This window comes from Pristiophorus japonicus, chromosome 18, assembly GCF_044704955.1.
Source record: "Pristiophorus japonicus isolate sPriJap1 chromosome 18, sPriJap1.hap1, whole genome shotgun sequence".
NCBI lineage: Eukaryota > Metazoa > Chordata > Chondrichthyes > Pristiophoridae > Pristiophorus > Pristiophorus japonicus.
This window is the reverse complement of record NC_091994.1, coordinates 95,874,073-95,886,275: the sequence shown is the minus strand read 5'-3', so window position 1 is coordinate 95,886,275 and position 12,203 is coordinate 95,874,073. Positions and strand designations below refer to the sequence as shown.

The window sequence follows — 12,203 nt, the reverse complement described above, 5'->3', positions numbered from 1 at the left end:
TTTTAACTCCAGTCCAGTGCTGCACTGTCAGAGGTGCCATCGTTCTGATGAGATGTTAAACCGTGGCTCCGTCTCGAGTGGAAGATCCCACGGCATTATTTCGAAGAAGAGCAGGGGAGTTATCCCCCGGTGACCCGGCCAATATTTATCCCTCAATCAACATAACAAAATCAGATGATCTGGTCATTATCACAGTGCTGTTTGTGGGAGCTTACCTGTGCACAAGTTGGCTGCTGCGTTTCCCACATTACAACAGTAACTACACTCCAAAAGTACTTCATTGGCTGTAACGCGCTTTGAGACGTCCGGTGGTCGTGAAAGGCGCTTTATAAATGCAAGTCTTTGTTTTTCTTTAATACCCTAGGATGTAGGCCATTCAGTCTCACTGTTGGGGTCCTGCAAGTCCCGCGATGTTTGGTGAGTGCCGCCCTTCTCGCGGTGTTTGGTGTCAAATTCTCGCGATACGAGGCGCGGAGATGGCAGGCGGCCGGATGGTTGCTGAGGGCCGCCTCAGCGCCGGCTGCTTCGCGCTCGGAGTGTCGGTCACTTTGGTGCCGCGGCTCAGTGGGGCCCAGTCCGGCTTCGCCAGCCGCGCACTGATCGCCGCCTACCTGGCCGCGATTAACGTGTTGTTACTGCTGCTGTACCGCGGCCCCCATTACCAGGTGAGGCCAGCGGGCGGGAGGAGCTGACGGTGGGGATCCCCGGTCTTGGCTAAGATAGTTGGTGTTGGGCCCAGGGGGCGGGTCGAGGCGAGAAGAGGGAAAGTCGGCCGCTGTTCTCACCCCGGTTGCTATGCAGCGCCCCGTGGTGAAAGGTGCGGGTAAGGACAGGGATTGTGGAGGGCTTGACATGATGCCTCTTACAGTTGAATAGCACGCTCACGCCGTTCAGTTATCTGGTGAGAGTAATTTCTCTTTCCCCCAGGATAACATTATCCCTATCCTCTTTGCACCAGTCTAGTACTGAAGGGAGTACTGCTCTCTCATCTTCTCTACCTCTTCTCCTTTTAAGCCACTCCTTTAAAACCTAACTCTTTGACCAAGCTTTTGGTCTACAGCCCTAATATTTCCTTATGTGACTCCGTGTCAAATTTTGTTTGATAAAACTCATGTGCATTCGGATGTTTTACTACGTTAAAGGTGCTAAATAAAGGCAAGCTGTTGTTGTTGATTTGACAGAGGTGCTGCCCTCCTTTGTGGTGAAACATTAAACTGAGGGCACTGACTGCCATGATTATAAAATCCCATACATTACTCTGAAGAGCAACAAGTGTCATGGCTAATATTATTCCCTTGCCAAACTGTTGTCCACTTGTGTGAGGTACCAGAGGGCAAATGGTGTCTAGAATCGTACCCCAGTCAGATTCACTCAGCCCCTGAAGTTGGGATTAGTTCAATACTTATGCTTCTTGTGTGGTGAGCAGAGGTTTATCTTGTTAAAGAAGGTGGTTGAAGGAAACTGAGGTATGTGAAGTACTGAATAGTATAGAGAAAGTTAATCTAGAATATACGACTTCAAGGTAAATCAGGTCAATAGGATAATACAAGTTTAAATTGATAAAGTATCTTTTTTTGTGGGGGGAGGTGATAAATTACATACACATAAAACAGAAACATGCCACTCACCTCAACTGTTCCATGGTTGTCTTAATCCCATGTGCCTGCCTTGTTTCCACATCTCTTTTATTCTCTTTACCATTAACCACCTATCTAACCTGTTTTCAGTCATTAATTCTAAAGCCTGACAACCATGTATGTGTTTTTTTACAAAAAGGAAACACTCCTCCTTGTCTTAAATTTGATGCATATAATCTGATTCTAGACCCTTCAATCACTGGAACAGAGTGTTTATATCAACTCTGTCCCATTCCTTCAATATTTTACACACTTCTATCAAATCACCCTATAATATCATTTGTTCTAATGAAACAATGCCAATTTTTCATGTCTTTCTATTTTTACATAGAAATTACAGCACAGAAACAGACTATTTAACCCAATTGGTCTCTGTCGATACTGCCACTCTCAATTTATCCTCTGTTCTTCCTCTCCGGGCCCACCTCAGATTTGACACTTCTGTTTTCACTGATATATTTGTAGAATTCTTTACTGTTTAATTTTTTTTAAGGTTCTCCTCATTCTTCTTGCTTTCTTTATCCTTTGTTAACCTCTTTATTTTCTCATTCTCTCTTGTTTTCAATTATACCTTGAGGCTCTATATGCCCTCTTCAATTTTAGTTTGTTTCTAACCTATTTATATATCCATGGCATTCTGGAATTTATAGTAGTTTTTTATTGGTAGGGAGTAAACTGTTATGGGGAGCGGGCAGGGAAGTGGAGCTGAGTCCATGATCAGATCAGCCATGATCTTATTGAATAGCGGAGCTGGATCGAGGGGCCAAATAGCCTACACCTGCTCCTATTTCTTATGTTCAAGATATTCTGCAACTTTGCCATCCTTTTTTTAAAAAAACTAATTGTTGATTTTAAAATCCTGTGTGCCAATTCGCTTTCCATCTCCGTTCAATCACCTTCCTAAAATCTGCCTTAATCCAATTTTGTGCCCTTGTTTTTCATAGAATCATAGAAATGTACAGCACAGAAGGAGACCATTTCGGCCCATTGTGTCCCTGCCAGCCGACAAGAGCTATCTAGCCTAATCCCACTTTCCAGCTCTTGGTCCGTAGCCTTGTAGGTTATGGCACTTCAAGTGCACATCCAAGTACTTTTTAAATGTGGTGAGGGTTTTTGCCCCTACAGGTTGGACCTCACTTATCCGGGACTCGCTTATCCGGCACCACCCCTCGTCCAGCATGATGCCAGGGGCGCATGCATAGAACGCGGCCGACCTCCACCCCGACTTTGGGGCCGCACCGACGCTCGGCCTGCTGAGGGCCCACTGACACTTTGTGCCTGCCCAGGGTCCCGAACTGCTCCCCCTCCCCGACCTCGGGCCGCTGACCTCCCCGCATCCAGCAAAATCCCTTATGTGGCACTGGCCAGGTCCCGAGGGTGTCGGATAAGGGAGATTCAACCTCTACCACCCTTTCAGGCAGTGAGTTCCAGTCCCCCATCACCCTCCTGAGTGAAAACATTTCCCCTCAAATCCCCTCTAAACCTCCTACCAATTACTTTAAATCTATGTCTCCTGGTTGTTGACCCCTCTGCTAAGGGAAATAGGTCCCTCCTATCCACTCTATTTAGCCCCCCTCATAATTTTCTACAACTCTAAGGTCTCCCCTCAGCCTCCTCTGTTCCAAAGAGAAAACACCCAGCTTATCCAATTTTTCCTCATAGCTAAAATTCTCATAAATTTCCTCTACCCTCTCCAGTGCAATCACATCTTTCCTGTAGTGGTGACCAGAACTGCACGCAGTACTCTAGCTGTAGCCTAACTAGTGTTTTATACAGTTCAAGCATAACCTCCCTGCTCTTGCATTCTATTCCTTGGCTAATAAAGGCAAGTATCCTGTATGCCTTCTTAACCACCTTATTTACCTGTCCTGCTACCTTCAGGGATCTGTGGACATGCACTCCAAGGTCCCTCTGTTCCTCTACACGTTTGTGTCCAACCATTTATTATATATTCCCTTGCCTTGTTAGCCTTCCCCAAATGCATTACCTCACACTTCTGATTGAATTCCATTTGCCACTGTTCTGCCCAGTCCATTGATGTCTTCCTGCAGTCTACAGCTTTCTTCTTCATTATCAACCACACAACCAAGTTTGTATCATCTGCAAACTTCTTTAATCATACCCCCTACATTCAAGTCTAAATCATTGATATATAGCATAAAAAGCACGGGACCTAGTACTGAGCCCTTAGGAAACCCCACTGGAAAAAGCCTTCCAGTCACACATACATCCATCAACCATTACACTTTGCTTCCTGCCTCTGAGCTAATTTTGAATTCAACTTGCCACTTTGCCTTGGATCCCATGGGCTTTTACTTTTGTGATCAATCTGCCCTGTTTGACCTTATCAAAAGCCTTGCTAAAATCCATATAGACTACATCAAACACACTAGCTTCATCGACCCTCTTTGTTACGTCTTCAAAAAATTCAATCAAGTTGTCAGACATGACCTTCCCTTAACATATCCATGCTCACTGTCCGGGATTAATCCGTGTCTTTCTAAATGAAAATTTATCCTGTCCCTCAGAATTTTTTCCAGTAATTTTCCCACCACCGAGGTTAGGCTGGCTAGCCGGCCTGTAATTACTCGGTCTATCCCTGTCTCCCTGTTTAGACAACGGTATAACGTTAGCAGTCCTCCGGCACCACACCTGCAGCCCGAGAGGATTGGAAAGTGATGGTCAGAGCCTCTGCTATTTCCTCGCTTGCTTCTCTTAACAGCCTGAAATACATTTAATCTGGGCCTTGGGATTTATCCACTTTCAAAGATTCTAAACCCCTTAATACCTCCTCTCTCGCTATGTTTGTTTCATCTAATATTTCGCACTCCTCCTCCTTGATTGCAATGCCTGCATCGTGTCTCTCTTGTGAAAACATCGCAAAGTATTAATTAAGATCAATGCCTATGTCTTCTGCCACCACACAGGTTACCTTTACAGTCTCTAATAGGTCCTGCTTTTTCTTTAGTTATCCTCTTGCTCTTAATATATTTATAAAACATCTTTGGGCTTTCCTTGATTTTACTTGCCAATATTTTTTTCATGCTTTCCTAATTTCCTTTTAATTTTACCGTACACACACTATACTCCTCTAGGGTTTCTGCAGTATTGAGCCCTTGGTATCTGTCATAAGCTTCCCTTTTTTTCTTTATCCTACTTTGTATGCCCCTTGACATCCGGGGGCTCTAGATTTGTTAGTCCCACCCTTTTTTTTAAGGGAACATACTTGCTCTGAACCCTCACTTTCTCCTCCTTGAATGCCTCCCACTGCCCTGACACTGATTTACCTTCCAGTAGCTGTTTCCAGTTCACTTTGGCTAAATCACTTCTCGGCTTTTCCCCAATTGCGAACTTTTATTCCTGGTCTATCTTTGTCCTTTTCCATAACTACCCTAAATCTAATGGGATTATGATCACTAGCATCAAAATGCTCTCCCACTGCTACCCATTCCATCTGCCCAGCTTCAGTCCCTAAAACTAAGTCCAGAACCGCCCCCTCTCTTGGGCTTTCTACGTACTGGCTAAAACAGTTCTGAATGCATTTGAAGAATTCTACACCCCCCTATACCTTTCACACTAATTCTATCCGTTAATATTGGGGTAGTTGAAATCCCCTACTATTACTGCCCTATTGTTTTTGCACTTCTCAAATTTGCCGACATAATTGCTCTTCTATCTCCCTCTGACTGTTCGGGGGTCTATAGTACACTCTCGCCATGTGATTGCCCCTTCTTTGTTCTTCAGTACAACCCACATGGCCTCATTTGATGATTCTTCTAACATATCATCCCTCCTCACAGCTGTAATTGTTTCTTTAATCAAAACTGCAACCCCCCCCACCCCCCCGCCTTTTTTTTTATCTCCCTCTCTATACCGTCTGAAAACCCTGTAACTAGAAATGTTGAGCTGCCATTCCAGTCCTTCTTTCAGCCATGTGTCAATAATAGCTATAATATCAAAATCTCACGTGTTTATCAGTGCCCTCAGGTCATCTGCCTTATTCCCTCGACTCCTTGAATTGAAGTGTATGCCATTTCGTAGTTTTAAATAACATTTGATTTCTCTATTTATCCATTTTCCAGTTCATTAGCTGCATTGCGGTTCACATGTAGCCCATCCTATGGATTAACTCCCATCTTCCCCAGAACTGATGCCAATGCCCCATAAATTGGAAACCATCCTCCTGATACCACCCTTTAGCCGCATGTTGAGCTCCCTAATCTTCCTATCCTTCCCTATTCCAGCATGTGGCGGGGAACGTGACCTGGAGATTGCCACCCTTGAAGTTCTGCTCCTAAACTGCTTCGTAATCTCCTAAACTCCTTTTGCAGAATTGCAGGCTTTTCCATTCCTGTGTCGTTGGCTCCCACTGACCATGGTGACTGGCTGCTGCCCCTCTCCTTCCACAATTTTTTCTCGTCTGAGATTATCTCTTACTGTGGAACCCGTGGGGAAACAAAGCATGTTCCCAGCCCCTTCCCCCGATGTGCTCTCTGCTCAAGCTGTTTGAAATAATCCAGCAGGTTAAGGCAGTAGTCAGATATTATGGGAGTTCAAAATGTGAGTACACGTGTTGGACGAACTGGAGTACTTGTGAGATCGACTCAGTGGATCACGTCCCTTTTCTTAGCCATGACATTTTTGTTAAACTGTTCTAGCTACTTGCAGCTGCTGTGCTCGAGCTCTTACTGAACCACTTGTTAAGGCTGTTTCTCAAATGTGTTTCCCGACTTTTAATCTGTGCTCCTAGGTTGCTGTGAGGGCCTGTTTCCTCGGCTTTGCTTGTGGCTGTGGTTTAATACTAAGCTTTGGAGGATCATCATGGCAACACTTTGGCTGGTAAGCTGCCTGTTGGTAGATTGTATGTGGTGTGCAGGCGAAAGGCTTGATGGCCAAAATAAACTTGCCTTGTTCAACGCCACCTCATGTTCAAAGATTTTGTTCGCAGGTTCAAAAGTGGATTCTCAGTAATGCCTGCTTGTTCAGCCCTCCCAGGTCCACCTGCCATTTTGTTTTGTTACAACAAATATGGCTAACGGATGTCAACTGTGAACAATGTCATGGAAGATTCACTAATATATACTTTAAAGAGGTGTACAGTTGTGACCAGTGACTTTAGGGCGACTCCCAAAGTCCTCTTGGGTTTTTTTCAACAAAAAATAATTGATCTCCCCCGCAACTATCTACTGCAAACTGCAAAAAATAAAAATGGGAGCAATACAATTCGACATTGTGAGTGATTTTCTGGCACCCAACAAGTGCAGGTTGTAGCAATGTTTAAACATTCAAAGAGCAATTATCATCCCTGTACTTTCCCATTCTAACTGGTCGCCACAGACAGTGACTCTACTCCCTGTGATAACTTCTGTTTCATAGTTAGCACAAAGTGCTCTTGCATTTCAGAATAATACTGCAAGTTTCTGTTTGTTCTTTCACAGGTACATGTGTTCGCTGAGTTTTTTCCATTATTCAGAATATCTGGTAACTGCGGTTATCAATCCCAGGTCCCTCTCTTTGGACTCCTTCCTGTTAAATCATAGTGTGGAATACAAGCTAGCAGCCATGTCATCCTGGGTGGAATTCACAATCGAGAAGCTTCTCTTTCCAGGTGAGTGAGTTGTGGCACTGTTTTGTTTTAGGATTCACATGGTGTGGTAGCTTGAGGAGGTGCACTGCGTACAGTACTGAATTCTCCCTGCCCTTTTATAAACCTGGTGTGGTTCGTAATATACTCCCAGATTTGCTCTAGTGGTGAGGTCCAAAAGAGAGATAAATTGCTCATCACAAATCGTTGCGATTTGACTGAGTGTTAATGATTTGACCGTGCGGACCAAAGCCCTCTCCTGTCCTGTGTGACATTCACTTCATGGTAGTGACCGGGCATTGGTGATTTTTATTTTTGCCTCGCTAGCCCAGGGTAATGTGGCTTATTTGTAATGCTCCAACTGTTGCCGCGACTGAGATCAGCTAATTCCCCGAGCAGGAATCCAACCTGGGACCTTCCTGCTTTGGGAAGCTTCGTTCCACGCCATTGAGTGCATCTTTGGAGAGTTGGTCAAGATAGAGCAATTCTGCATCTCCTGTTGATCTAAAACTGTCGGATTCTTCATCCACTTCAGCGAAAGGGGCACGTGATTAGCTAAGTGGTTCTGTTGCCCCTTGCTTTCTCATTCAAAGCAACTGGAGGAACGACTAAATTTTGGTGCTGTTACAGGTTTTAGGAAAATGTATTTTTACCCTGTAGATCCCAGCATGCCCCAAGTATTCAATTGGTAAAATTATAGCCAGAGTGCCCAGAATCTCCACTCTTGTCACATTCCTTGTTGGGTCTCCTGACTGTATTGATACCTCACTAATGTGCATTTATCAACAAAGACCTGAATAATAAGAGGTGCTGGATGAATGACCCCAAGACCAGTGTCACGTGCCCCTCACTGTAAGGAATGGCCAGCGTAGCTCAGTAGCTGTGACACTTAAGAGCTGGACTCCACATTTTGAGTAGCTGGTTTGGACTCTAGCCTGAATTAAGCATTCATATCTGGGAGGGGGAGTGGCGAGCTTGTTCATCTCGGTTGAGGTATCTGAGTAAAATGGGAGATGGCTGTGGGGATGTCCCCTTGCTTGATCACAGAATCTAACAGGAGCCTTATTGTCTGTCTTTGGAAAGTTGGATGGAGTACAGTAGACATGAAACCCTTTTGATGTCGACCATAGTATCACCCACCACCCACTTCTGAAACCACAAGGACTGCATGAGGCACAATGTCGCCCAGTTGCTTGGGTTTTTTTTCCAAATTGCTTCCGTTGCCTCCATTTCCTCCCCCTTTTCTCCGGAGGGTTGTTGACTTCTGCTGGATACAGTTTCATGTCAAGGTGAGGCCTCACCTATGTAGCTTTTCTTCATCTGTGAATCTGTAAGCCTAGTGTTGATGAACTATGCACTGGACAGGGGTGGAGATCACAGCTAAGCCCAATCTGACATCCATATACGTGCATTTCCCCGCAGGAGCCACGAGATTTTGACCGGGAATGGGCGTTCTGGCTCGTCTCTTTTTCCCCCCCCCCGCCTCTCCCATCCCATCCTGACAGCTGACATCGACTAAATCAGCACAAATTAGAAATCGGAAAAAAATAAAAGCAAAATACTGCGGATGTTGGAAATCTGAAATAAAAGCAGGAAAGCACTCAGCAGGTCAGACAGTGGGAAAAAAATTAATTCTTCAGGTCGATGACCTTTCATCAGAACTGTCGGATAATAGATCTCCTGGGGAACATGTTACATCATTCAGTTTGTCATTTAATCACTCCTGCCCTCCGTCCTATCACGGTCCTTCCCTTTTATTCTTTCCTTCACTACCCACCAGCCCCCCCCCCCCACACACACACTTTTTCACTGGCTCAGTACTTGCTTAAAAACTGTTAATCTCTAACATCTTCCAGTTCTGATGAAAAGTCATCAACCTGAAACGTTAACTTCTGTTCCTCTCTCGACCGAGGCTGCCTGACCTGAGTATTTTCCAGAATTTTTTTCTGTCTTAATAGAGAAAAATAAATCTCTTTTTGCTTTTCACTTGCAGGCATGAAGCAGATCACATGGCTCAGTTTCTTTGGTTTGCTGATGGTCCTGGTCGGGGAGTCGCTGCGCAAGGCGGCCATGCTGACCGCCGGGTCAAACTTCAATCATGTCGTACAGAACGAGAAGGCCGAGACACACAGGCTTGTCACCTCCGGAGTCTACGGCTGGTCTAGGCACCCCTCCTACGTGGGCTGGTTTTACTGGAGTATCGGCACTCAGGTAGGTTCATCACTGGTTTCCACACCCTCGTAGCAACCTCGCCTCTGGGTTATGGGTCCAAGACCCGCTTCAGAGACTGGAGCGCAGGAAAAAAAATCTAGGCTGACACTCCAGTGCAGTACTGAGGGAGTGCGTTGGAGGTGTTGTCTTTCGGATGAGACGCCTCCCCTCTAGGGTGGACGTAAAAGGTCCTACGGCACTATTTCGAAGAAGAGCAGGGGACATCTTCCTGGTGTCCCAGCCAATATTTATCCCTCAATTAGCATCGCAAAACCAGATTATCTGGTCATTATCACAGTGCTGTTTGTGAGAGCTTGCTGTGTGCCCGCTCTCCCTCCGCCCACCTGCTCTCGCTCTCCGCCCCGAAACTGTTAGAGACATCACCCAGGTAATCGTTGCCTCTTTCTCTTTCAGGTAATTTTGTGTAACCCCATCTGCATTGTAGGATACACGCTGGCTTCATGGCGTTTCTTCCGTGAACGCATTGAGGAAGAGGAGTTGACTCTGATCCAATTTTTCGGCGAAGACTATCAACAGTACAAGAAACTAATTCCAACACGGCTTCCCTTCATCAAAGGTGCCAAAATAGAGCCCTGAAGTGGGAAGAGACGGGAAGAGAAAAATGCACAATCAAAACGGGCCTTGAATCCACAGGCTACAGTTTAATCCTTAGCACCTGAATATTGTTTGATTTCAGCCTTGAAAAGAATTCCACGGCTGTTGCTGTCGAGAATATGTTAGCTAGCTTCAGTCTGTTAGAGCAAGAGTGCGGTGCTGCAGAGGGCTTATCTGTACAGGGGCGCGCTGTGTTGTGCATAGCGGGAACTGGCAACGCAGTGCGAATTGTAGCGGCCACTTGCTCCAGCTATTGCTTTGACAAAAGCCATTCGTTATAGACTTGGTACTTTACGTAAAGACTGTCTGTTTTTGACCAAAAAGAAAGTCCATGGAGGGCTGCTTTATACTGTGTAGGGATGCCGCAGTATTGCAATATACCAACATACTGTATCAGGAAAGGTAAATTCCATAATTATCAGTCTCTTATTGTAAACACAGGATAATCATGGTCTGTAGAAGATAGGGACAACTGCTTTTTATTTTGTCTGGATCAAAACCTGTTACATTTTATTCAGGAAGATGTTAACATTAGTGATATTTTACATTGATCTGTTTTTTTTTAAATCACCTCTGGGTCCTGGTTACACATCCAGCCAGGCTGATGGGATGAAAATTTCCTCTACCAAAGGCCTTTCATGAAATTAAATGGGTGACGTCTCAACCCAATTTCTACTGGGCATGGGCCCATTCCTCAAAATCTGTAATTTTGGATGAATTGGCATTCTCAAGAGGAGTGGGCATGTTGGTGCAATAGATGGTGCTCTTCTGAGGTTGGAGCTGAGGCACATTGTTTGGACAGTGTAGAGGGAGCTTTACTCTGTATCTAACCCGTGCTGTACCTGCCCTGGGAGTGTTTGATGGGACAGTGTAGAGGGAGCTTTACTCTGTATCTAACCCGTGCCGTACCTGACTTGGGACTACTTAATGCTGACACTGGGTGTCTGAAATGAAAGTGTTCCATTCCCCACCTTGATGAGAAAAATCTACACACAAAAATGACCACATTCTATTAAGTACAATTTGATTACCTCTGCACTGTTGAGGGAGAGAGAAGAGAAAAACATTATCTACTTAGATATGAAAAGAAAAACTGCAAATGCTGGAAATTTGAAATAGAACAGCTTACCTGAAATATTAAGCTGTCTTTTCTCTTTCGCGTGCTGACTGCCTCTCACTGTGCTTTCCAGCATTTTCTAGTTTTTGTAGCAACAAAGATGTTTTTTGTTCCTGAGCTACCATGAGCAGGGCATATCCATGTGTGTGGAGATTTCATGGAAATTTGCATATTATCAAGGTTTCTTTTTGGAATTTACCAGCCCATGTCTTTTAAATTAAAGAGAAATTCTGCATCAAAGTACCGTCTGTCATTTTGAAGTTGTCTGATTCTCATCTCATTTTTTCTTATCTCTCCCTGGGCCAAACAATGTGAAAATAGCTACCCAGTGATTATTGATCACCTAAAAAGAAAAGAAAGACTTGCATTTATATAGCGCTTTTTGACAACAACAGGACATCTCACTATCCCAATATAGTGTGTATTTATCCCCACATTTTGGACCATCAACAATAACTTGCTTTATATAGTGCCTTTTAATGTAGAAAAATGCATTGAGGTGCTTCAGAGGCAGAATCAAACTAAAATGGATGCCTAGCCAAGGATGATATTTTGAGGGGTGACCAATAGCTTGGGCAAAGAGATGGGAACAACTTGCAGGCCTATGGGGAAAGAGCAGAGGAGTGGGACTAATTGGGATAGCACTTTTTGAGGAGCTGGCACAGACACGAGGGGCTGAATGGCCTCCTTCCTTGCTGTCCCATTCTGTGATTTTAAGGAGGAGGTGGAGGGGTTTAGGGAACAAAGGCGCAGCTGCTAAAGGTGAGGGGGAGGGTACTATGCATAAAAGATCAGTCTTTCAGAGTGTTCGCGGGGGAGGTTGTAGGGCTGGGCTAAATCAAGTTACTTGCGTACTAATGCCAGGGATTTTGTGATTAGCTTGCAGCAATTGTACTGTACTGTGCAACATGACTGCTGTAATTCAGACAATGGCTGCTATCTGTAATCGGGCATGTCAGACAGCGGAGATGAATAAAAAGTGGAATTCAAGACATCTAATTGCTGCAGGGTAACGTCACTGAGTGCATTTAGCAAATTG

At 44.8% G+C, this 12,203-nt stretch overlaps 2 protein-coding genes across 3 annotated transcripts in view; one reads left to right on the top strand and one right to left on the bottom strand.

The window, feature by feature from the left end:
- Positions 1–805, bottom strand: part of LOC139228914 (telomere zinc finger-associated protein-like) — a 40,343-nt gene extending 39,538 nt beyond the window's left edge. Inside the window, exon 1 of one of the 2 annotated variants that reach the window (XM_070860427.1) lies at positions 360–805. The gene's annotated coding sequence lies outside the window, so the exon portion shown is untranslated. The other variant, XM_070860426.1, reaches the window with a different exon arrangement.
- Positions 470–11,404, top strand: icmt (isoprenylcysteine carboxyl methyltransferase). Its single transcript, XM_070860431.1, has 5 exons — positions 470–665; positions 6,388–6,476; positions 7,076–7,245; positions 9,215–9,432; positions 9,847–11,404. Exons 1-5 carry the CDS (start codon positions 477–479, stop codon positions 10,027–10,029), a joined length of 849 nt encoding a protein of 282 aa, XP_070716532.1. The 5' UTR covers positions 470–476; the 3' UTR covers positions 10,030–11,404.
- The last annotated feature ends 799 nt before the right edge of the window (positions 11,405–12,203 follow it).

Bases quoted from the DNA above. Each gene is read 5' to 3' on its own strand.
- icmt (XM_070860431.1), top strand. From the start codon at position 477: ATGGCAGGCGGCCGGATGGTTGCTGAGGGCCGCCTCAGCGCCGGCTGC. The intron at 666-6,387 runs GTGAGGCCAGCG...CTGTGCTCCTAG, and splicing joins ACCGCGGCCCCCATTACCAG to GTTGCTGTGAGGGCCTGTTT. The intron at 7,246-9,214 runs GTGAGTGAGTTG...TTTCACTTGCAG, and splicing joins CGAGAAGCTTCTCTTTCCAG to GCATGAAGCAGATCACATGG.